Consider the following 27,347-nt stretch of genomic DNA (forward strand, 5'->3'; position numbering starts at 1 on the left):
GGGGTGAGAGAGGAGGGAACAGACCACACCACACCAACATCCCTCTCCATAGTCTCCAGGACAAAAAGGAAGAAAATTTTTCTCACTTTCAGCAACTTGAGGAGGAGGAGTGCCAGAAGAGCTTTAAATCTGTCAGGCAACTATTAGCCAACAGCAAATATAAAAGATGGAGTCCCAAGAAAAATCTAGGGAAAGCACCATCACTTTCCTAGCAGCTATCCTCAGATCTCACGGAGCTCAAGGGGGAATTCCCAGTCCCCATATCTCTAGCTAGAAGGTGGTGTACACTTTCAACTAGTAGATGTCTTATTTACTTTTTCAAGCACTGTACACTAGCACTTTTTTCTTAACTACTAGACAGAAAGCTTACTACATTTTCCCTCCGTCACCAGCAAGGGGTCACTTTTGGCTCTATCAACCTTGAAAACATCACTTGAAAATAGCAGTCAAGATGAAAATATTCAGTTCACATAAAATATGCACCTTGTTCACACCATAGTTAATCATCATAATGATTCACACTGACATTACACATTAATAGCATTGTGTCTTTTAAGTGAAGTGTTCCTTTAAAGATAGCCATTGTCAATCCATCCACTAATCCATGAATGGGATATGTTAAATCAATACTACAATCAAGGCTGCATCCAAAGATTTTATGAAATAGTCAGGTGACTGCCACTAAATCAACAGAAAAAGGAAAATACGTATATCTGCTATTATTCTGGTCATATGTCCAGTGCAAAACAAAAAAAATCATAATGGCAAAAACATTTAGTTTTTCCATAACACAGCCTTATTATCACCTTGAAAGCAAACAGACACACTCATTCCAAAGCTGAATCAGGACTGAGAGTAAAATTTTCTACAGCATCTAAGTGAATCATGTGCCTAAATTGTATCAAAAGTCAAATAGGACTTCTACACTTCTGGAAAAAAAATGCTACTTTGCATGCATACCAGAGATTTTTGTAAAGAAGAATTTTGAACAGCTTTTCACCAACCTTTGTGATTCTGCTATTAAAATGTGCACTGTATTTAAAAAGAAATTTTACTTGCTATTGAATAATAAAGCTTTACAGTTCTGAAGTGCCTTTCACTTCTCGCTCTCAAAAAAGTACTTTACAAACAAACTTGGTCAGGAATACAATTAGACCTATTTTAGACTAAGGTAAATGGAGAGACAGAGGTTAAGTGACTTGCCAAAAGATTCTCAGTGACAGGGTGACAGATGTTGAACTCAGAACAGTTACTTATTCTGCAGTCACTGTGATTCTTCAGGATGTGTTCTCTACACAGATTCCAATCTTAGTGCACAGATAGCCTACGCATGAGACTGGGTTCTTTTCGAATAGCAGGATGTGTGTGGTCATACCCGCAATCCTCATGGCCACCACAGAAAAGGGCATAAGGGGCGAGGCAACCTCAACCACCACTCAGTTCCTTCACTAATAAGAATTCTAAGTGTTGGGATGCTAAGTAATGCGGATGGAGAGCAGAACTTGGAATCTCTGTTGACAACACATCTCAAAGAGCCACTGTTACTGTGGGGTAAGTAACCATTCTTTAAGTAATTGTCCACACCAATTACATTCTTGGGGTATGTCTACACTACAATCAGACACACCTGGCTGGCCTGTGTCAGATGACTCACGCTTGGCCTAAGAGGCTGTTTAATTGTAGCACAGACATTCAGGGATGGGCTGCAGCTGCACTTTACAAGCTTATGTCCCTCCCTCAGCTGTCTCATCTCTTTCCTTAAGATATTCTAGAACTGATTTTAAACCAAAATAGCATGGCTTCATCAGCAGCAACAAAAAGAGGGGGAAAAAAGTTTAAAATCCATTCATGCTGATTTAAGGTGTGCAGCCACTGGGAAGTGGAGAGAGAAAAAAAAAATCAGTTAATCCTACTTAACTGCCTAGATAAAATGAGCTAGACAAAATGATTTGCAATTTTGGTGAATTCAAACGCCAGAGAATCGGTTATACATTTGTGGTATTTCAGCTCTTAGCCAAAGGTATGATCATTGTAAGCTTGACTAAGATCAAAAAGCTTCCTCACAGAAAAGGACTCTATCCCAGCTTCTCTCCTCTTCTAAGAAAAGGAAGTATAAAACAGGAGTAGATTTTCCAAATGCCCAATAACATTTTTAAAAACATCCTTAACATACATTACAAATTACTAGTTACTTTTTCAACATGGTACATGAATTGAGAACATCAGTTTGTTCACAAGCGAGGACAAAACTTTGGTGTTCTCTGAAGTCCTTTAGGAGACTTCCTCAAAGGTCTGTTTTTCCTCATACAAATTAAAGGCTTGATTTGATTCCACATCCAATGGATTTCAATGGGACTCTCTACAAATTCAGGAACCTGCTTGCATGGTTCTCAATGCAAGATTGGGACCAAAGTAACCTTGCTGGGGGGTTTTAATCCCTGGAGAACTGATTTTATTTGCTTCTAAGCATAATACCCAAATTAAAGTCTTTTCTGCTGCAAGGGAATGAACGTATAAGTTTGTTCCAGTGGAGCCACACTTCTTATCCCTCTGCCATAACTCTTGAGCAGCAGCACTCATGGTAACTGACCACTTAGCCGTTGCTATCCACAGGCTTACAATTCATCCCAGCCCACTGCAAGATTCGGGTGGAGCCTTGGACTACTACAGGCACACCTGACAATACCTACTATATTAAACTCTCCAATGGTAGTAGACAAAAGGCCACTACTTTTTACCCCTGCAACATTCTCCTCCGAAGGAAACACTCCCATCAGAATGGCTCATGTTCACAAAATAAAAAATAATGTTTTTACATCAAAAAAGCTAGTAAGAAAGAAAAGCAGAAAAAAATATAATCCCATGATTTGGGTAGGTAGTCCTTGAGCTCTGCTGGCAAGGAACTCTTTCTCTAAATAAAAAGTAATAATGCATGCACTCTACAATCATTATCCAATTAAGCCATAGCAATTAGTAACTTCATGACTTCCTCATGGAAGATGGGGGCTCAAACCCTCTGAATCATGGTCCTTCTGAAATGTAACTCCTCTCCCTATCAAGGCAGGTATGGATCTCAACAAATCAGACCAGATGCACAATTCTAGTCCCCTTATATTTGCATTTTCTCCAACTACAACTCTTCTGAATTTAAAAAAAAAAAAAAAAAAAAAATAGGGCATCCATGTAAGGAAAGCAATCACCTTGCCACATTCCTGCCCACCATACATTTCCCTGATCACACTAGTTTAACAGCGCTTCAGATAATTACACTTATTTTAAAAGGATTAAAGTGAAGTACAGCACAACCTTGATTATCTAAGACTCTTATCGAAACCTTCCTGTTATGTGAAATAGGGTTATGTTCCATGATAGCTATAAATTACAATAAAAAATGCTTTGATTATCTGAAACCTAAATTATACACATTTCATCAAGCCCCTGCCTAAAATATGGAGTTATACCATGCAACATGGAAAATATGTAAAGATTCACAAAAGAATATCTCATGTGTCCATAATACCTTCATCATCAATCCACTTGAGGGTAATTGGCTGTTCCTGTTGTAAACTACACATCTGTCTCACTTCATCACATAGTTCACCATAATTCATTGATGCATCCAAATTTGTTATTAGGATGTCCCTGCAAGAGATGAATTCACAGATTTAAATCACAAAATATAGTCCCTCATTCATAAATATGGCATCTGCCATAAACTGCTTGCTCCAGTTCTTGCATCTGTGGAATTTATATTGCCAAGCTGTACTCACACAAGCAGCATTTACTCACTAAAGTGATCCCATTGAAGTCAACGGGACTATTTGAACAAGCAAGTATTATTCCTGTGAGAAAGGACTAGGCCCTTTTTTGTCACTGGGGGAATAGATTAATTTGCATCTCAACATTAATTTAATATATTTTACATCAATAATTCTGTCTTTTCAATATCTGCTTTACTGGATGTCAGTTCATTTGACATAACTTTCAATGTTTAAAAGTGCATTTTAGTACACAGGTTTTGTAACTCCCTAAACTAGATACAGGGATTTCTTCTTTAGGGAGATGAAATCAAAGAATAAAACATGTTTGAGTTTATATAGGACTTGGCACCATCTCAGAAGTCCCCACTTTATTAAAGAGATGATTCTGATTATGTAAATACATTGAAAAAATAGGTTTTAGTTCCATATTGTTCTGTACTGTACTTCATAAATTAAAAATATTCTGAAAATTTGAACAAGTTTTTTTTAAAATAAAAATATCTCAGACCTCATGCAACTTTACTTAAGACTAAAGAAACAAATGGGGAAAAGGGAGCGAGATGGAAATAAATGAACAAACCACTATATATAGCAGTTAGCCAATAGGATTATGAAAGGACTAACAAAAATAAGTCATATTTTAGGAAGTAAAAATCATATTGCCACCTACTGGTTAAAATCATGTACAAGTTATTTCTGGTAGGTGTGTGAGATAAAACTTTAATTTCAAGATTACAGCACTGAATATCACATTTGCATCACACTTTACCTAAGAACTATAAAATTTTTAGCAGAATAGTTGATAATTAAATTCCTAAGTCTGAAGTAAACATGAAGTAAACATGGAATTGTTGAAAGATGACAAAGGCAGACAATTAGAATGGGATACTAAGTTTTAGCTTTTCACTGAATATGGGGTTGAGATATTTTCTGGCATATTATGAGTATTTTCCTTGAAACTGAAGTTTCTAATTCCTTTCTGATCTCACAAAAAACAGATATCTAGTTAGTTTGACAAGATTTGTTTTCCATAAACCCATGTTCGTTTTCATTAAATACATAACCCTCCTTTAATTCTTTATTAATTGAGTCCTGTATCAGCCACTGCATTATGTTGCTGGGATTGATGTCAGGCTGATAGGCCTAGAATTACCCTCATCATCCTGTTTACCCTTCTTAAAAATCTCCCCCACCCCCAACCCAATATAGAATAGAAATATTTATTGAACATTTCTACCTTTTCTTAATTATTGATAATTCTATTTCTAACTAGTAACAGACCAGTACCATTGTCAAGATTCTTCTTGTTCCCTAATATATTTTTAAAAACTTTTCTTTATTGTCCTTAACTCTGCTGGCCACAAATTTCTCCTTGTGCCACTTGGCTTCTCTGAGGAACTGCAGAAAGTGGATAGTAATAAATAAAAAGTAACCAACTTCCACTTTCTTCCATTTGTTATAAATGCACAAGTTGGTACTGAATATGGTAAGCAAACAAATGGAGTTGGACCACATGGCATGGGGACAGCAAAGAATGGGAAAGGTTAAGAACCTGCTATGAGATGCACAATTGATTATTGACGCTATGCGATTTCCTCAAAGATACGCACCAGGTTACATGGAATTCACCCAGTGGTCAAACCAAAAGCCAGAGATTTTAGAAGTCTATAGAAATTCTGAGTTTTGCAGTGGTTATGAACAACTAATGGGAAAGAAAGTTAAAGAAAAAGATGGGCAACTGGAGCCAAATTTGATCTTGATAAGTTAAAGGATATGTGAGGGAGTCAAACAAAGTGAAGTCTGGAGGGTCTTTCAGGCCATTAATTTGTAAGGATCATGAAATCTCACTGCAGACCAAATGGGAAATATTCAGACAAGTGAAACAAAATACAGCAGAGGAAGTTATTGGAAGATGCAAAGAAAAGCCAGATATGCAACAAACCAAGAACATCTCAGGACAAGTGCAAAACAAGCCAATATTGCTGGAAAAGCAGAAGTAAAATTGTTGCACAAAGCTGTAAAGAAATCACAAAGCTTAGATAAGCAAAAGTTATGGAAAGAAGAGGCTCAACAAATGTGTTCAATAAACATTTGTTCTGTATTTGGGGAAAAACAGATGATAAAAGTAACTGTCAACAAATTAAGACCTGGAGAAACCATCGAATATATTGCAGAACATTGTGCGCGAAGACGTGAGCCAGTGGGGCTTAATGGAGGGACAATCCATGGACAGTAATAAATGGCAATGCTGTACTATTTCCCATGTCCATAAAGATGCTTTGGGATGAGAGGATTATAGCAGGGGATTAAGAATGTAACATTTTAAAGGTGATAAGAAGCTACAGATCCAGAAAAAAGTCAGTCTAATTTAAGTGTCCCATACTTCAGTAGTAAGTAAACAAAACCTGCAGAATTGTCACAACCTTTTAGGATCTCTCTGTATGTAATAGCAGCAGTTATTTATCTGTAACGAACACTTTCTATCCAAATATTACAACCAGTTTTTAATATGACTTGCATGAAGGGTCCTTCATATCTGTATGTCTAGATTCCTTACTATGAAATCAATAATGCTATGAAATTCAACTCAGCCACAGGTAGTTTCTACTCTGTGTAGAAACACTAGAGCTCACTAAAGATGATGCAGGAGAGATGGACAGAAGCATACACCTATGCAGCCACGTTGTTTTGTAGTTGAAAGCCGAGTGACTCCATCCACCTTTTAGTGTGTTCCATCATTGTGCTTTCAATTAGAACAGAGGTCCCTAAACTGTGGGCCATCCCTCACAGAGGAAGCGCCACCCAGTCCTACTCTGCCCCCATCTCCATTCCAGTCCAACCCCAGGGCTGAAGCCCCAGACCCTACTCCTGGCCGCAGTCCGGGCCGTGCCTGGCTGCAGCTCCCAGCCCTGTTTGCAGCCCTGGCCCCGCAGCTCCACCCCAGGCCCAGCCGCAGCTTGGGCCCCGGCTCCCAGCCCCTCACCATGGCTTTGCCCAGCTCCCAGCCCCAGGTCGCCAGATGGTTTGGGGGGAAGAGGAGGGAGGGGACACCAGACCAGGTCGAGGGGAGCACGACCCCAAAAATTTGGGGACCACTGACTTAGAAGATTAACCAACCTCTGATACTGAAATTCCTGAGTGTGAAATGTACTCAATGCTACACATCCATTTCAGGATCTGGCCTAAAATACTACCACAGGATACATAGCCAGCACTCCCACTGAAGTTAATGGCAGTATTAGATGCAGATCCTATGGCAGGATCAAGCCTTACATTACTAAAACTGTAAGTGGGAGGGGGGCTGCCATTCTTTGTACTAGTCAGAGATGTGCAGATAAGCAAACTTCTACCCAAGCAGCATCTATTTCTCATGGAATTGCAATTGTGTACAGAATTTATCCAAGTAAGTAGTGTCAATTATATATCTTCTTTTAAGATTACTACATTAAATCTCAATGCCAACAACTACATCAGCTGATCAGGGCATAGCTGAATTAAGCCTACTTGTTGCTAAACTTTACTTAAGAATCCCACTAGATAAACACTTTTCCCCAGTCAGACTTACGAAACTATACTCCATCAAGAGGTATATGGGTCCAATGTTAGGCACATACTTGTATTAAGAGCATTTCTTATATTCTTGGAATGAGACACTGCAAAGGTTAGAATCAAGGTGGCTAGGGCACAGCTAACCTGAGTCAGGTAATTATGTAGTCAGTAGGATTTGAAGCAGAACATTTCAAAAGGATTATACAAAAACTAAGCAAGCAACAAAATGCTTCAAGAAATGAAGAAATTACACAAATTTGCTCTATACTGCAGTTTCCTTATGCCATCATTTCTGCTATCTTAGGAACTGTTACGCCCAAGAAATACAAATGCCATAGCTCCTGAGACTCCATGGAGACGCAATCACAACATTCATTAATTTTGCAGCTTCCCTGTCCTTACATAAAGAGGCTATTTGTTTAATCATAATTTCAAAAAGGTGGACTGTACTATCAACTAGCGCTTTAAATTATTTAGCAGATATCTGAATAACTCGACACTAATTCTGAAATAGTATAACATCAATGTTTACTACAGTTTGTTACTTCTGCATATACAGAATCAGGAATCCAGGGCAGATACTGAAGCACTCATCATGCTATGCTTTAGTGCAAAGATTACTTAAAACAGAACTTTGTGTTTGATCAACAAAGCAAAGACAAAATTCAGTAATTCTGGGACCCCTATTTTGTAAGTTGACAGATGCTTTGCTCTTCTCCAACTGAGAACAACATTAAACAAAGATGGCTAGAATCCTTCAGAGGTTCCATAAACTGAATGGATTGGGTTTTTTTTCTTGTAATTCATTTTTCTACAAATACAATCTGCACCACTCATGAAAATTACAGAATACTTGTTGCAGGAAGCAAAAAATGTTCTTGTTGCTTTTATTAATTCCTTTTATGATATTAACATTTCTTTCAGTGACTTCTAGTAATTTAAGCAAATGTTATCAGAAATGTCAAACATTCAAAGGTCTGATTCATTGCTGAACAGATATACCCACACACCTTTAGACCTTCCTTCTTATGCCAGCAAGCAGTCTCAGGAATTAACATGACCAATTTACTTCTATTCACTGTTCTATTTCCTCATCAAACTTGTACTGTTTTTTATTCTTGTATCCCCTTGCAAACATTTGGAGAATTATACATTTTATATACAGGAAACACTTATGGATTTGAATGCTGTGGACTACACAGTTTCAGAGCAGCTTGCACATCACAAACACCAAGTTCAACACAGACGAGTTCGAGGAGATGGTGGCCGAGAAGCGGCTGCTGCCTGATGGCTGGGGCGTCAAGTACATCCCTAGCCGGGGGCCCTTGGACAAGTGGCGGGCCCTGCATGCGGCCTGAGCCGCCTGGCTGCCCCCTGCCCTGGTGCCAGCGGGCATCCCCCAGCAGGAATAAAAGCATTGGCCTCTAAAAAAAATACCCTAGTACTACTATAACTGAGTTGAAAAAACATCCTTTCATCTTAAATCCAGACCGACACTGGCTTATACATTTAAGATAAAGATCCCTACTGAGCTAAAACTAGGCATACTTAGCAGCACTTGTATGATGCAAGCCTTTCATCCAAAGGAACTCAAACCAGTTTACAAGTACTCATTAAATCCCTCAAACAGTCCTGCCAGGTAGTAAAGCATTGTTAATTAGCACTAATCACTGCTGATTATCAAAATTTCACAGATTGCTGAGCAAGAGTAACATGATAATAGCAATAATACTCCACAAAATATGATGTGCTCATTTATTTTCACATGTATACATACTTACATATAATAATAGCTATATAAATCTAATATTTTGAAAAGTAGTCTTAATAATATGAATACTCACTATAAACAAGACCTCTATCATTAAATGTTTGTTGAGAACTTTTTATAGTCAAATTATCACATCTGCAACGAAGTGTGAATGTGCAGCTGCCCCACTGCAAGCTCTCTAGTGTAGCCATAGCCTTAGTTAAATAATATACTGTTGTTCCATTTCAGTCACTGTACAGACTAAATTCTTCATCCTGGTTTTGTCCTCCTCTTTCCAAATTAAACTGCTACTAAACAAAGTTTCCTATAGTAAACCCAGCATATCTACACTATACACCAAATTCATTGTCAGTAATATATTGAAAGTTAGCACATTTTTAACTTAAGACCAAAAAGGTCAAAACTCAAGTTTAAGTTCAAGTTAAAAAGTCACTGGCAATTACTTTTAAGTTTAACGTTTATATTTAGTAAAAACATAAGAACGGCCATACTGGGTCAGACCAATGGTCCATCTAGCCCAGTATCCTATCTTCCAACAGTGGCCAATGCCAGGTGTTTCAGAGTGAATGAATCGAAGAGGTAATGATCAAGTGAAGGTTACAAAACTGGACAGAAGTGTTTTCATGATTGCTACTGTTTAAACTGAATTTAAAACAATGTGCTGGTGAAGTTGCCAGAAAATGAAAGTGACTATAAACCAAACTGAATCTAAGAGGTGTAACTGCAACTCTTTGATTTTTGTATTTCCATAAACATGCACCAACATAAACAAATAGCAAAAGATAAATTGGATTTTTAAAGTTCATTTTTAAAAACCAAAATATTAAAATACATTAGGTAAATATTCTTACCTGGATTTAACCCCAATTTAGTGATAAGTTGTGGTTAAAACACCTATTTCCCACAATTACCTGAATATTTCTCTAACAGACCATCCTTTTGAGCTTTCATGGGGAGAAAGAGGGGAGATTGATAAGCCACATAATGCCAATTGTTGGCACAGACTACAATTTTAACCACAGAAATGACACCTCTAATTATAAGAGTATATTAGCAGCTATAAATTATTCATTATTATTTGCATTACTGTAGCACCAAAAGGTGCCAACTAATATCAGGATCCTTTTGTAATAGATGTTGTAGAAACTCAGACAATTTCTGCCCCCAAGAGCTCATAATATACATCCCCAAAGTTTCATTGAGATCTATGGGGTGGATACCTGCACTCAAGCAGAGCCCCATTAAATTTCATGGAAATCCACCCATGCAGAACTCACTACAGCCTAAGAAAAAGCTATTAAAAATACATTAGCTGTGCCTGGGTTTAACAGGCTACATTGTTTTATTAATCTTCAAATTGAATCAGCAAATAAATCAACACTTCTATTTCAAAACTGATTTGGTTAGAAACAAAAAACAAGCCAATCAAAAATAAGCCAGAAGTCTTTCCCATTAGTTTATAAAGAACAGTTAGTAATTAAAAAACCAACACCTCTGATCTAAAATGCTTTTCAGTTATTTTAACACCCAGGTAGCTTTACAAACACTGTACACAGAATTATTTGTTAGTATCCAGTAGCTGCAGTAACAAGAGTTGATGTATTACTAAATGAATTTATAAACTATTGTTCGCTGCTAATTAAAATGACAAACCACATATGATTCAGCACTGAAAAGACTATGACTTACCCATTATAATGTGTTTTTACTCTGATGAAGTCTCTGTTCAGATTCATTTTCGATCCCATCCTGCTGGGCATGGTACTAACATAGAAGTCTAAATTATAAATGCGTTGTGGACATAAAGATGTAACCTCCAAACTATTCAAAAGGAATCACTGATGTTATGCTATACTTCTTAGGAAGTAACTATTAAAATTCCCAGGTTCTTTTTTTTCAAATGATAGCCAGTCCACCTGCACACAGAAGGAAAAATAGATGGTTAATGAAAACACACAAAAAAGCAGGCACACATTAAAATGCAAATGTAGTGCTAGATCCTGCAAATACTAAATCACATGACTAACTTTACCCATTGATTTCTATGAGATATTGTGGGACTACTCACTGCAATAAGAACCCTGGTCTTGCAAAAATGTTAGCTTTTAAATACTTTCATTGTGCTCTTGCTTTAATATTATGAAAGCTTTTAAAAGCACCTAACAAGTACAGGGATGAGCACTCAAGAAAATAGTAATGGCAAAAAAATAATGCTAGTTAAACTTAATTTTACAAAATCATTTAAGTTTAGTGCAGATAAGACCTAAAAAAATCAGATAAGCTTTCAGAACATTAATCTGTCTCCATAGTTGGAGAAACTAGGATGGGAATGCTGCAAGAACATTTTTTTCAAAATTTCCTAATAAAACTTCCAGTATTTCCACGTCTGGCAAAAATATTACAAGAAAAGCTCTTTTTAAGAGGCTGAAGAAAAGAAGGGATGCCTTAATTTACAGAAAAATGGTTTACTCTCATCCTTCTTCTAGCCCCATATTTCTCATACCACATAAGTGTTTCACTTTCCCATTCTGAAAATAAGATACAGAAGAAACACTGCTGTATCTGAGATCAATGTCCAAGAACAAGAAAAGGTCCCAGCTGCATCCTGGCCTCCCCTTAGGAGTGTGGGGGCCTAGTTAGGAGCCTGCTGAATAATCTGAAGAGCCCTCCTTCCCACCATTAGTATGTATTGAAGCAGGGTTTTAACAGCTGGGGGGGCCAACTTGCCCAGCTGGGTCTAGCTCAGAGAAAGTGTGGCCATCCTCTTTACAGCCTAAGTCCTACTAGCTAGTTTGCAAGTGTTCTTGTTCCTAGGGTCTGTCCCAGCACAGGGCGTTCCGGTCCCTGTATTTAAGAGTGCGGTGCAGTCTGACTTCCACTCCATACGGGAGCTCCCTATTCCGAAGGATGGAAACTCTCCCCTGCTAGGGGCCCGGCACACAGTTGCTGGAGGCATCCCCTCCCCAGCGTTCAGTTCAGGGTCACGACTGGTTTGGGGGTGGGGGGCCGGGGCCCCGCTTGCTGCCCGCAGGCGCCTTGCCCACACACCGGGGGAGCGAGGGAGGCCCCAGGGTGTCACTCCCGCCCCACACAGGCCAGGCTCTACGTGTGGGAGGCCAGCCGAGCAGGGCGGTGCGGGAGGGTGAGCGGGGAACTTCCCCCCTTCCTCCTACCTGCTGCGGCGCGCGACTCTCCCCGCCCTGACGTCCCCTCAGGGGCTTCCCTTGCCGCTCCGCAGTCACCACCCGTCTGGAAGTTACCCGAAGTCCCGCCAGGAAGTTGGGGTCGGAATCGAGTCCCCTCCCCCCCGCCTAGGATCCCGCTGAGGCGGCGGCCCACACCCCCGGAGACCCAGGCGCGCTGGGGAACCCCCCACTGCCCGCCTCAGCTGCGACCCGAGCCCGGCAGCTGCAACGGCCCCACCGCAGCCGCCACTCCGAACATGGCGGACTAAGCAGGTTAGCAGCGCGCCCACAACAACCAATGGAGCGCCTCCCCCCGCTACCTGCCGACCAATAGCAAGCGCCGGCCCACCTGAAACCAATCCCCAGCGGAATACCGCCGAGGCCTGGCCAATCACAGATGGGTATCCGTTACCTGGGGAGCTGAGGGGAGGCAGTCAATAATAAAATGGGGGGAGAAGTCCGCAGAACACCTGTCGCCAAAGAGAGGGAAAGACACAAATCTACCTAGGGGAGAGAGCAGCGTTGCCGCTAGTTAGGCTGTGGGGAAGGTGGGGTCCAGTTTAGGAGGTGGGGACCTAGGGCTTGGTATCAAGACTACCTCAGATTCTGGTTCTAACTTTGACAGGGATGGATGGATGGGACAGGCACAGATAAGGTTTGACCCCAGGGTTCTGCTTCCACTCTTACCATGAATTGGCCCTAGGCACATCCCTTAACCTCTCTGTGCTTTGATTTACCCATCTGTAAAGTACCCCACTGTTGGATGTGGAAGCATAGTCCATTCAGGTTTCTAAAATGCTTTGACAGTCTCAGGTAGAACTCGGTCAAAAAAGGAGGTGCTATTATGGTCAATCACTTGGGGCAGGGGATTCACCCCCTCTGAATCCATGCAGCATAAAAACAATGCTGTTTCTATAGCATCCCCACTGAAAGATGGTAAGTCGATGAGGTCAATGGTAGGCCAGCCACTGTCCACATGTATTCTACTGTTTAGCATAAGTAATGCTTTCATTCTTAATTGTAAGGCCTTTAACAAATTGTTTAAAATAGTTTTAAAGTAAGCAAACATGTTACTTACTATCATTATGTAACCATTTTCCAGGCATACTTGGAACAACAGAGGTCTCCCCATCCCTCAGTAAAAGTAAGAGGCATCTGTAGCAAGCTGATGAATAAGCTCATTAATAAAAAGAAATCTCACAGTGGAATCAGAATCTAGCTTCTCAGCAATTTTCCAGTTTCAGCTAAAAGAACATCTCTACTAAATCAGGAGGTTTGAAACCTTCTCAAGAGTAAGATACATGATGACAGGATCAAACTGAGTTGAGCATAACAGACAAATGAGTAGATTTGATACGGAGAATATGTTCCAACACTTGTTTTTGTTTCAGCTAGATATTTCACTTATAAAAACAGACACAATCCAAACACTAAAAAGATTATCTAAATAAACCCATACAAGAGGAAAAAGGCAACCAAAAACAAACAAAATGAAGAGAGAAAGGAAATAACTAAAAACAAACAATATTAAGAATAACTCCAAAGGTCCAGTCCTGATAAAAACTCAAACAAGTAAATAAAATACTTTGTGCTGTCGCTGCTGAGTTGCCTGAACATCTTCAAAAAACAAGCTCCAGGGTGTCCCTGTCATATAGAGCTTCAAGGTGTGTCAGAAGAGACATGGATGGCTGACTTGCCCAGTGCCTCAATTGCAAGATGCTTTTGATCTGTCCACCCTTCTGTTTCTAGGCAGTGAGGTGACATGGTAAGTACCTAAAGCATGAGATTAAGTATCAGAACTACTGGGTTCTGTTCCTTACTCTTCCACTGGAGTTGCCATAATTTGCATTTTGAAGTTGAAAAGTACTGAATACATGTTAAACACTAGTATATATGACTTGTGTAAGTGCTGCTTATCATAATCATCTCATTGTTCCTTGTGCTCCACCTTCAATCTGTTTTATCCACCCATTGATTCTTGTCCTATATGTAAATTATATGCTCTTTTGGAGAAGACATCTTTTTTTATATGTTTGTATAGCACCTAGGATTGGAGGGCCTTAGTTCCTTACTGGAGTTTCTAGGTGCTACTGCAATACAAATAAAATAATATCACTGGTATGGAGATATGGTTTTTTCCTACTGTTTTTGTAGACAAGCAGTTAGAGTACAAAACTAGAAGTCAAGACTCTAAAGTTTTGTTGCCGAAATCTGCCACTTATTCCTGGTGTGACCTTTGCAAGCCCCAAAGAGCTTGAGTTAGCAAGCTGCTGAGTAGTATTTCTTGGACAATTAGTCCCACTTACATGAGTCGGGTTCAAAACTGGCCCTTAACTCTCTGTCTCAGTTTTCCTATCTGTAAAATTGAGATCATACTTGCTTCATAGCGCATGGAAATAAACAATTAAACTTGTAAAGCACCAGAAGCTCCTTAGACAAAAGAGGCTGTGAGCTGGTCAGGGCTGAGATTTTGTTCTTTTTTCAATCACAGTTTAGACGTAAGAAAATTTCATGCACATTTTCAGCACTTATAAAAACATGAATAGTATAAATGTATTACATTATATTTTTTTCATTGGCCACTCACTAACCCTTAATCATTTTAACAAAAAATTTTTAAGTTGTAATGTTTCTCTTAATATCACAGTATTTTTAAAATGTATTTATTTCTAATTGGATGCTCCCCATTTCATGGGAGAAAGATCAGCAGATGGCACTTTTTGGAGATGTCAGTTTTCCTCTATGACTTAGCTAACAAGGTTGTAAGCATAACATAAGATCATTGTCTCTGGCATATTGTTTTTGAAACACAACCAACTTCTGTTGGCCTAGAGCCTGAAATCTTGGATATGTTCCTGAGCCTAATCTTTTTTTCAGATGGCAGAATTTTGCCTTTTTCATCTGCCATTAACTTACCTTCAACCTAATAAACTGACAGTTATTAAACCAGTGCCCACTAGAGCTAAAATAAAGGACCTGAGAATGTCCCTATTATAAATCCAATTTTGAGGGCGTTCTAACTCAGCCATTTTAATTTGTGCCAGATTGAAAGAAAGAATTCAAGCTCTGAGGCATTATTTAAAAAAAAAAAAGATTAGGAAGAAAAATATCCTGCTGGGGTCTCTCTTTTTTCCCCATACTTGAGAGCAGATTATAAAGTGGCCTGTTCAGTTTGTCTGAGGGGGAAAAAATGATTCCTTCAAAATATATGAGTTGTTTGAAAAGTGGCTACTATCAGATCCAGTACAGGAAGGAGACAGCAAGTTTTGTTCTATTCTGCCTCATGCATCATCAGCAAAACAGAGGACTTTAAATTCTGAATCCTTTCTTTGGGTAATGATTGAATACACATACAGTAACTTTTAACACCAAAACCACAGCTCTCTCTCACTTGAGCTAAAGGAGCTTCCCTTTCAGTATGAGATGGTAGCAGGCTTTTTAGTCACTGGGGTGAGCCAGTGAGGCTAAGTTTGGAGACTAAACACCTTTGTGGATCTGAGCCTCCACTCCTTGTATAAGTAAGTCTGGATGGGCCTCACCCTACCTGTTGGAAAGGAACTGTTCTAGAAAACTTAGAATAACAAAGACCCGAGGAGTTCAGACTTTCTTCAGATTATTCTAGCCAGGGACCTGATCAAACTTCCACTTAAGTCCATTGTAAAGTCTCACTGATCCTCTTACCTGAAATGATGACATGCATTTTGACTGAGAAATCTCTGCCAAATTATATACACCCCAGCCAATCCCAATGACTGCAGTGGAGTTAGTTTGTCTTTACACAGGGGTAAGAGAGCAGAATCTGGCCCTCACTCCCCTACATTTTATATCCAGATATTCAAACTCAGGGGCCAATCCTGCCCCATACACACACTGACAGGAGAGCTGTGCATGAGTAGAGAATGCAGGATTGGGCATTTAGTTGCTGTACGGTACCCAATAAAATATGGTAAAGAATCATTTTTTGGCTGTATACTACCAATATCTGGAGTACTAGTTTCAGTGTGTAGCACCTTCTGGGTTATTTTATTTTAAATGGTGCCTGTAGAAGCACAACTTTCAGTAGGAAGGTATATTTACATACTGCCAGCAGGTGGCAAGATGGTCCCAGGGAACTGCTTTGGGGAAAAAGTACAGCTGAATACCTGATGTTCATAGATCCTATCTTCCTTCATTTTAATGCTTCACAGAGTATTGAGCACTGTTCTTTAAAAAAATAGTTTGAGGGAAGAATATGAACTTCTTTGGGGTAAATAGTGGCGTACTGGGAAGTAGGGAGCTGTGCAAGCATCTTATTCTAGTGCAGGGCTGTTCCACCTGCATTTCCCCAGTGAGCATCCCAGAAGGCACTGAGTGTCAGATACACAGTATCTCAGAACTCCTGGGCAGTGCAGTTACTGTGCTACCTCTTTAAGAGGGTGCCAGGTGCTTCCCTCTTCCCCATGGTCCCAGATCCTCTTGCCCTTCCTTACCCTCCTCTCTTTAGCTGTGAAAGAGGAGGCTGCAATTGCACAGAGAAAGGGAGAAACTGCCTATATTTTCTCTTTTCCTTGAGGACCTGGAATAGGATCAGTTCCATTTGGTTTAAAATTAACTGAGGATTCCCACAGGGATGCAGTTTTCTTCCTGCCCTGAGTCAGGAAGGTACTTTCACATATCTAAAACTTCAATCATGTGAGCAGTCCCCTTGACTTTAATGGGACTATTTACATGCATGAAGTTAAGCACATGGCTGAATCAGGATGTTCTGAATGTTCGTAAATATTGCAACTCCCTCAATTGCTCAGAAATGGTACATATATGTTACAGCAGGAGGCACAGCTCTTTTCTAAAAATATCTTTATTACAGATTTTTTTAAAACTCACTTGCTTCAGAGAAATATTTAAGAGAAATCCAGAAGAAGAAACTAAAAATAGTTTATTCTAGGCTCTGTGTGGAGTAGATGGAATCTGCTGTCCTCAGTGGAAAAAATAATACTCCAAAACCCCTGAGAACATCCCTCTCTAGAGTGAGACATTCAGAGGATCCAGTGACTATTGGCTAAAATGTCACTTTTACACTATTTCTGGGACAAAATGGGAAGGATCCTGTGTTTCTTTTTTAAACTAGATTCATGAATAAAGAGTCAATTGATATCTCACCTGTAATATTTGTTGCAAGTATCTTTACACGCTTAGCTAGGAAATTAGGGAGCGAACAATGGAAATTAGGGAGTGATTCATATACTTTTAATGCCAAAAAGGAACCATTATGATATCTGGTCTGAATTCCTGCATAACAGAGGGGACAGGAATAGATTGGCCTACCTGCCTACTTAACTTATCCCAGGAAATTATTTTGATGGGTGCTTAAGAATCTGTACATAATGTTTATTCTTGGGATGTAGCAATTGCTTCTGAAATTGCTTAGTGTGTATTTAATTATACCCTCTTTTGTATTGCATTATAGCACAGTATTCATTGTTTATACATACACTATTGCCTTGTTGTGACCTAGCAACAGTCACATTTGTTAACTATCACAGGGAAAGTCAGCTAAATAGACAGCTGATAGGCTGGACTCATTTGGAAAGCTGAAATACTATCTCTGAAGATAACCCCCATCAATTTCTTCACATTTTTGTGCACAAGACAGCTACATGAGTTGCTTGCACTTATATTTATCCACTGCTGTTGTGCCAGCTAGTATTGCTGTTTTTTTTTTTTTTAAATCCCAATGCTTATTCCTTCACAGCATGTGCTACAGCTTCAGTAGACTGATTGATGTTTTTAAAAGAGAAAAACAGTCCCAAAAAAGAGGTTTGGGTGAATCCGTGATACACAGTAGAGAGGGACTGAAAGAGATTTGAAGCCATTAGGAGTTTTGCCTATGTAAGGACTGATCTGACCCATTTACAATCATTAAGAAGTACTTTTCACATGGTGGAAAACAACAAACCAAGTTTTCTCTTTGAACATATGAGAACATATGGCAACTTATTGTAGTGAATCATACCATCAGTGAAAACAAGCTGTGAAGGAAGTGGGGCTGCTCTGTGATAATTTATTAATACTGTATGTGACCTGCTTATTGGGATGTTTACTGACTGACTATATTGGTTTAGTTGGATCAGGAGTGGGGTGTAAAGAACAAGCAGGAGGTGAAATAATGGGTCAGGATAATAGCAGACACTTGATGATTGTTACAGGACAATGGAAGAGCCATTGGCTCGGAGGACACTGGCTTGACATTTCATTGAGTCCACTGGACTGTTTTTTGGCTAGCAGGGCCAGAAATCACAGGATCTCAGATGATAAAGGAACTCTAACTGGATTAAATAGTGATTCTTTCACTCCCTAAAGGGGTAGCTATTCAGGAGAACAGACTGAACTCATTGGTGACCAGATACCCAACACAATTAATATCAACAATAAAAGGGAAAGGAATGCAAGTCAAAATAGGGAAAGATCAGGTTAAAGAAATATTTAGATAGGTTAAATGTATTCAAGTCAGCATAGCCTGATGAAATCCATCCTAGAGTACTTACGAAAATAGCTGAAGCAGTCTCAAAACCATTGATTAGCAGTTATCATTGGGAACTCCTGGAGGACAGGTGAGGTCTCAGAAGACTAGAGAAGGGCAAACATAATACCTACCTTAAAAGAAGAGAACAAAGAGAACCCAGGAAAGTATAGATGAGTCAGCCCAATTTCAATACTTGGAAACATACTGAAACAAATGATTAAATCAATCAGTTTGTAGGCACCTGGAGGATAACAGGGTTGCAAGGAATAACCAGCATATTAGTAAGTGATCTGGAAAAAGGTGAGGTGGCAAAGTTTGCAGATGATACAAAATTACTCAACATAGGTAAATCCAAAAGCTGCCTGCAAAGAGTTACAAAGGGATCTCACAAAACTAGGTGACTGAGCAAGAAAATGACATTAAATTCATTGTTGATAAGTGCAAAGTAATGCACATTGGAAAACTTAATCTCAGCTGTACATACAGAATGATGGGGTCTAAATTAGCTGTTACCCCTCAAAAAAGGAGATCTTGAAGTCATTGTGGATAGCTCTTTGAAAACATCTGCTCACTATGCAGCAGCAATGAAAAAAAGCTAACAGAATGCAGAAGCCATTAGGAAAGAGTTAGGTTATAAGACAAAAAATATTATAATGCCACCATATAAATCCATGAAAGCATCTGGCACTGGCCATTGTGGGAAGATAGGGTACTGGGCTAGATGGACCATTGATCTGACCCAGTACGGCTATTCTTAAGAACTGCAGGTACCTGGACTTAGTCAGACCTGCTGGCTAAGCGCTGTTGATACACAGGATACTATCACCCAGGACCTGATCTAGGAGTGGGAGAATTGTGGAATTCCATCCCTGTATAGGTAAAAGCATGAGGCCTGACATCTGAGGGGGTACACTCAGAGACCAGAAAGGGAACAGAGGTGCACTTAGTTAGCTCAGTAACTGTGACCCAAGTCTTTTATCTCTACACCTAAGGAATTTCACCCCCTTCTCCTCTCTCCCCACTACCACTACCTATTTCCCCTTCCTAATCCCCAGTTTTTACTGGGGTAATTTTTTATTTTCCCCCAAAAGCTCTTACTTCTTGTTTACAAGGAGGCTTTTCCTTTGAAAGAAAAAAAAAAAACTTTATGAACAAAGATCCCCATTGCATAGCATTAAGTAGAAGGGGATGAATCAACTGAAATGAGGTATGTGTCTGCTCTTGTAATTTGGAAGTACAAATTTTGTTGCTATATTCAAGGTTTTCATCTCCCTTTTGCAATGGTCTGAAAGGGAGAAAAACAAACATGAAAATTATGAACTGGCATTTTATATCATTTTTAATTATTAAGCTATGCAGTTTGATGTATTCATTAGCAAGCAACTCAGCTGGGACACTCAGATTCAGTTGCTTATTCACTTAAGATACTTAAAATTACTTGGGTACGTTAGCTGATTTAAGAGTCAGTTTAACATTCATTTATGCCATTTGAGTTTCTCCATAGAAGATACTGTTACATATAAAGTGGAAAGTTCAGAAAAAGGAAACCTAAAAAATGTGTTGCAAATGGTTAGAACTGGGGGACTGAGTGGCCAGAATCCTAGGTTCTAGTCTCAGCTGAGTGATGACTTGGCCATGTGACCTTGGGCAAGTCACCTAGGGACAGATTTCTAAAAGATATTTAGATGTCTAGCTCAGCTGTTCCCAACCTTTTCAAGTGTGTGGACCCCTTTTCAACCTTCAAACATTTTGCAGACCACAATGTGCTACTAGTTTTACACACTCCTTTTTTATGGAAATCTAATGTAACAAAAATAATATGCACTCAGTAATAATTTAATGTACACACCTTATATGAAATTTTTTTATTTTAAATTGTACATTTTTCTTTTCTGCAGACGCCTTGTAGTAGCCTCACAGATCACCAGGGGGTTCACAGACCACAAGTTGGGAAAAGCAACATCAATGGGAGATAAGGCTCCAAAAAGCCAGATTTTTAAAGGTATTTAGGCACCTATTCTCTTGATCTCCTGACCGAGTGATAAGTAACCCACTCCTGTCAGAGTTACACTGTTGTGAGAACAGAGTTAGGCTCTTAAAGGTATTTAGATGCCTGAGGATCTGGGCCTGACTCAGCTCTATTCAAGTCAATAAGAGTATTTCCATAGGCTTCAGTGATGATGGAGCAGGCCCTCTGCATCTTGCAGATGTTTTCAGACAACTATCCACAATGACTTCAAGATCTCCTCTTTTTCACTAGCTTGTACAAGGGGTCTGCTAACTTATCTGTTTATAAAGTGCTTGGAGAAAGTCAGAAGACAGGCACCATACAAACAGAGTATCATTCCTTTGGGATCATGGTAGTAGTGAAGACAGAAGGATCAGGAAAGTGGTTTATAAATAAATGTATACTACCAAGAAACTCATCTCTTCCAATCCTCCTATCCCTTGTGCATTTCTCCTTTGGTTCCCCTAGTGTTTCTCTTTAAGCTGCACTATGCCAAAGTGTTTTAGGCATCTAACGTGGCTGACAAGATTTCCTTGAAGGTGAAGAAAACTACTGATTAATTTAAGGCATCCTTCTGAATCATAACTCATAATGTTAAAGACAGTTGATTAGGAAAAGGTCCTTATAATAACTGAAGTCATCACATACCAGTCTCAATCTGTGTAACAGGAGCAGGAAGTACATGTCCTGTTTTACTCATGTCAAGTGATTTAGGATCTTCAGATGGATTAGGGTCAGTGATTTCCCCAAGGGTTTAAAGATTTAGTTGGAAATAGAACAAAATCGGTTCAGAGTGAGACCTAAATAAGGGGCAAATGGAGCACGTTGGCCACTAGTTCTACTACAAAGTTCTACCTCTTGGTCTTCAAATGTCAGCACCCCGCTCAGTATCAGCCAAGAATGAAAACTGATTCTCCCTCCCCCCCATCTGCTTTCTTTAGCAAGAAGGCCCCCATCACTAGAACAAGCAGCATTTTGATCTGCACTCCTTACTAACAGCCAAATCCATCCCACCCACCTTACTAAAGCAAGTAGTTCCATTACCAAAAAGTATTCAGGGACAACCTGGCTGAGTAAGATGAATGAGTTTTGGGGCCTGAACCTGAAAACAATTACTCATGCAAGTATCCCCACAGCTGTGGGAATCTTATATAAAAGTTTTATCACAAGAAAGGGTTCTCCCAGAAGTGTTGCATGAATAAGGAGTGAGCAATACCGGGTTGGGCTAATTGTCTGAGCTTTCCATGCAGGATATGATAGCAAAGGGACAAATCCTGCTCCCATTTAAGTCAGTAGCAAAATTGCCATTGATTTAATTGGGAACAGAATTGGGCCCAGTGCCAAAAAATTAGGATAGAAATTGCTAAGAGTTGGTATTTGACTATGTAACAAACTAGAGCCAAGCATATATATGAGTTAGCAAGATGATATATAAAACCACAAATCACCATGGTAATCCTTTGCAAATCAGTCTGCTGGATTGAATACTAATGTTATTTAACCCACATTAAAATAGACCAAATAACATTTAACAATTACATTAAGACAACACCACTTTTTTTTTTTTTTTTTGGTTACTGTCAAAAAACAGGTTAATGTATCAGCAAGCTCCCAGAACTCTGACTATCAATGAAGTCTTTGGGGACCAAGCTTCTTTCACAGATTACTAATGAGGAAAGTTAACCTGTTTACATACTAGAGAAACCTATTCTGGTTAACAACAATTTGGGGAGATATTGTTTAGGGAGATACTGCGCCATTGTTCTTTTGGTAGTCTCCTCATTAGCTCCATTCAGATCAGCTCTTGTGTTCAGCATGATCCCCACTGAAATCAATTTGGCTTTACATGGTACTAGGGTCCGATTACAGGATTGAGGGTCTAGTCTGTTTCAGAAACCATCCTGTACAGGCCCTGCATGAACAATATAGGTGTCTTGTTGCAGTGCAGGACAGAGCAAAGTAATTCATTTCAATCAACATTCTTCCTGTGGAGTTTCACCAAAACAATGGGGATGGAGAAGCAGATCTTTATTAGCTGCAAAATGGAAAGAATTTACCTGTTTCTATATATTTCTTTTGCTTCACATCATATAAATTGTGAAGTGTTATTTATTCAGCATAGTTCACCTGTTTGAAGAGCATATCTGTATTGTACATATGCAGAGTATAAACAATTCACTTTCTTAGAAGACAGAATCATTCCAGTGCTTAATTTCTATAAGCTTCCAAGGGAGGTTGTAGAATCCCAGTCATCAGAGGTTTTTAAGAATATGTTAGACAAACCCCAGTCATGGATGTCTAGCTATTACTGGTCCAGCCTCAGCACAGGTGGCTTGACTAGATGTTTAGTCTTGAGACAAGAAGACTGAGGAGTACCTGATAAAGAGGCTAGTGGTCAGTTGTTCTCCATGCTATCTATTCAAGGTAGGACAAGAAATAATTGGCTTAATCTGCAGCAAGGAAGATTTGTTACATGTTATGAAAAAGCTTTCTAACTGTAACATAAATAACTATGGCAGTAGCTCAACAGCAGGAGTCTTGCCAATATTGGCAAGAAATTCCTCTGTAGAACTATTTTTGAAGACCTCATCTTAGGAACAGAGAGAGGAAGAAAATTAAGTAAAGCCAGCAATATTTTTAAGTTAGTTGGGAGACTCAACATTCAGAAAGCGATAACACAAGAAAAATGTCCTTCAACTCACAGCTCTGTGCAATGAGTTCTATCATTCATTTTTCACCCCACCACAGAGGCATTCATCATACCATGTTGTTTTCACTGTGCTAAAAAACATGCCAATTTTTATATAGGAATCAAAAAACACTTTACAAACATTACAGCTCACAACCTCCCATTATCCCAGTTTTACAGATGAGGAAACTTAAGCACACAGAAGTTAACTCACTTGGCTAGAGTCACTCTGACAGGTCCAGGAACTGAAAGGAGATCCAGGATAAGTAAAGAAAACATTTCTGTGCTTTCAGGTTCATTTTTACAGGGGTACTGTACACACAGAACACAACCCACACCCACCATTGTCTCTGCCCTATTCCTTCCATATGGCTTTTATCCTTAGACACCCACTAATGTAAGCAAGGGAGTATCTTTCTTTCTCTAGCACTCCCTGACCTGATTCCTAGAAATCAACAATCCTGCTTCTTAACAGATAGGCTAGTCTAGTCCTTGATTCTAATTAGGTTCAGCTATGCTCAGCTCAGGGTGGCCCTCTCAGCTGGGACTGAAAACTTTGGTGGGCTCCAAAAGGCTTGTTCACCTCATCGCTATTACACAGAAAGTCTGCAACAGCAGCCAGAAAAGAACTAGGACCAGAGCCACAAACACCATCTTCCTCTCTGTGCATTGCTTGTGTTTTTTTGACACAAGATTTTATATTTAAATCTGTGAATTAATTTCAAAATACCTTTTCTGGCATTTTGAATGCATGCAGGTGCCTCTCAGGTACCTGCTTCTCAGTACCCATTCTACAGGGCAGAAGTAAAATAACCAGAGCTATTGCTACTATGTAAGAACAGGTGAAAAGATTCTACACAGATGAATTAATGGCCATGTATCTTATTTCTCCTTTTGCCACATTGATTTTGCCATACTGAGGAATGTTGAGATGTAACACTCCAAGTAAAAGCAACAGGAGTTGTGTGGGAAGCCCATCATCTCCTCAAACCAGGTCCTAAATGTGTAAATATGCTAAACCTGATGATATGGTTCAGCTCCATATATCCTTCTCATCATGTGCTTCAGTAGTTTCAATGTGAAGTACGTTTGTTTTGTTCCAGGGTTGGCTTTGGAACTTCTGACACCCCAAGCAAGACTCAATTGTAGTGCCTGATATGGAGTCAGAGATAAGAAAACTGTTACTGGGATTTTCGCTAACAGAATGAAAGCTTTAGGATTTCACTTTATTTCAAAGAAAACATGCAGGCAAAAGCCCATCCTTCCTAAGTTATGCTGGGTGCAGAGCGGTCACTAATGTTATTGCCATGCATTTATAGGAAGCAGGAGGCCTGGAGTCCTGTTTCTCCTTGGCTTAAAAATATATTTCCAAACAACTCCCCTCTGCTAAAAACCCAACAGATCCCTCCCAGGGGCTGAGCCAAGTGAAAATGCAGCCCCTCAGATATCATTGCCAACCCTTTCTCTGGGACTGGAGGGGACAAGGCAGGATGGAACAAGGATGGTGGGAAAGCTCACTTCCTGCTCCATACTGCAGCTTCCCCCATGACAGAGGCAGCAGCCCAGCAGGGAAGGTCCTGGAGTGTGGCTCCTTTGGAGCTGAGAGGAGCCGTGAGGAAGTGCAGAAGCATATGGTCGGACCCTCTGTACTACGTGTGGGGACTGGGTGTGTGAGAGGAAAATAACCTATTCCCGCTAAGGAAATGACCAAAGCAAACTACACAAGGGGTACCCAGATTTTCCTGCCTTCTATGTGGGGAAGAAGGATGGGGCCTATACCACTGAGGCTGCATGCCAGTCACTGCAGTGGATGGAAGAAAGTGTTGACAAATGTAAACAGGAGAGACTTACATCTGTGGAGTCCCTTTCTACCTTAGTGTCTTTGGTGGCTCCTTTATGCTACTGCCCCTGAGGCTAGGATTTGTTGTGCACTGTGCAAGAAATCACCTTCTAGAATGTTAGACTCTCATTATTGCTCCAGCCAGTAGAATTTGGCTGAAGGAAGGAAGAGCTGCTAACTGGTGGTATTATTAGTTTTGATTATTCCAATTCCAGAAAATACACAGATAAATCTTGCTACACTAAGCACATAAACACGACTGGAGACCACTCAAAACCAAGCAAAGTTCACATATTAAGGGCTGTTTTTTGATGAAATCACTGCCCCTTAAAACTGAGATAACAATCCTTCCTTTCTCCGCTCTTCCTTTTCCCCGCCCATATAGTCTGTTTAGATTGAAGCTTTTTGTGGCAGGGACTGTCTCTTGTTGCATGTCTGTACAATACTTAGCTCAGTGAAGTTGCAATCTCAGTTAGGGCTTCTAGGAGCCCCTGTAAAATGAATAATAATAATAAATAAATCTGTGGTTTAGGGACTGATCCTGAAAGCCCTTCATGTCCTGAGATCACACTGAAGCAGAGGTGCGAGAACAATTTTTATAGTGGGGTTGCTGCTGATGGAAACCTTGTATGTGGTGGTTGTTATTACAACTTCAAGCCGGGGATGCAGCAGAATCCCTAGTTCCAGCACCACTGCACTGAAGTCAAGGTGGAACCTGCCAACTTGCAGGCCTGAGTTTGTAAATTTCAAGCATTGAAAAATTACTTTTCAGCAGCTTGATTTTTTTTTTAAAAATCAAGTAATTAAAAAAAAAATTAAATGCAGCCCATTTACAATAAGATACATAAGGTCTTCCAGTATGGAACTGTAATTGTAGCGTTAAATAACTTTCCACATGCTGACTTTGAAATCTTGCATCTTAACATAGGAAAGGAGCATATGGTGATATTTTATTTTCTATTTATAAAAGCTCCCATGGCACCTAAATTGCATGAGGGGTAAAGGAATAAAAGCGTCTCATCATAACCTCCAGGTGATTTGTTTTGCATTGGTTAGTGCTTAATGATCATTGCAGGATTATAAAAGTTGTCTGAAAGCAATCAGAAAATAAAAATGTATAGTAGTTTTCCATATTATAGCCCTTTGGTTTGTTTACGTCTCATGCCTCTTAAAGAATCTGTAGGAACAATACAAAACTTTTTGTTCTTAACAGGCAGACTCTGGGCAGGCAGAATCCATATTCCGTTCTGGCAGGTTCTTGTATAATTGTTAGCGATGCAATTTTGAAACATACAAACTGATGATTATAAATCTGAAATGTTCTTTGCACATCCTAGCACTTTCCTTCTATGTATCTCCAAGTGCTTGACAAACATTAGCTAATTTAACATCAAAATATTTTTAATGAGGTACGTAAACTTGTCTCTTTGACAGGTGGGGGCACTGAAGCTGCCTTTGTCTATATGAGAAAGGTGTACTAATTGTTTGGACACTTTTATTTCAGTTTGAGAATGACTTATGCTGAATTATCTTAAGACTGTAAGGAACTGACTTCAGCAAAATTGATAAATTGCATTCTTAAGCCAAAATAAGTGTCTATGAAAGGGAATTGTGAAACTGATTTTGTTAAATCAGCACGACCGTCTTGTTTGAATGAGGCCTTCCAGAAGTTAGAAAGTGTGCACAAGTTGGGAGAGACTCACTCTTTACATGTCCAGCTTGAGGACAACATGGGGCATGATATTTCTGAGATGCTGAGTACCCACAACCCTCTTTGCCTTCAATGGAAGCAGTGGTTGCTTAGCACATCTGCAAATCAAGGCCTAGATGTCACAAGCGTGGCACCCAAAACCTGAGACCCACCAAAGTAGTGGACTTAAATGCTTTGCCTAGATCAGTCTAGCTAAGTACTAATATGGCCTCCTCACTGTAGTATCTAAGCCTCACACTCTTTAATGTGTTTATCCTCATACTCCCTCCGTGAGGCAGGGCAGTGCTATTATCCCCATTTTACGGATAGGAAACTGAGGCACAGAGAGATT

The 27,347-nt window shown here is 39.6% G+C and overlaps 1 protein-coding gene across 2 annotated transcripts in view; it reads right to left on the bottom strand.

The window, feature by feature from the left end:
- Positions 1–12,517, bottom strand: part of PRKCZ (protein kinase C zeta) — a 146,772-nt gene extending 134,255 nt beyond the window's left edge. For both annotated transcript variants that reach the window (XR_010923481.1, XM_067567163.1), the window contains exons 1-3: positions 12,255–12,517; positions 10,771–10,997; positions 3,521–3,642 (exon numbers count right to left, since the gene is read on the bottom strand). Coding sequence is in view for 1 of the 2 variants with exons in the window: in XM_067567163.1 (XP_067423264.1) it covers positions 3,521–3,642; positions 10,771–10,841 (193 nt within the window). In the remaining variant the exon portion in view is untranslated. The remainder of the gene's footprint in view (positions 1–3,520; positions 3,643–10,770; positions 10,998–12,254) is intronic.
- Positions 12,518–27,347: the final 14,830 nt, after the last annotated feature.

The sequence above is a fragment of the Emydura macquarii genome, unplaced genomic scaffold (genome assembly GCF_026122565.2).
Source record: "Emydura macquarii macquarii isolate MOO-44397 ecotype Brisbane River unplaced genomic scaffold, CSIRO-AGI_Emac_v2 contig_2768, whole genome shotgun sequence".
Classification (NCBI taxonomy): domain Eukaryota; kingdom Metazoa; phylum Chordata; order Testudines; family Chelidae; genus Emydura; species Emydura macquarii.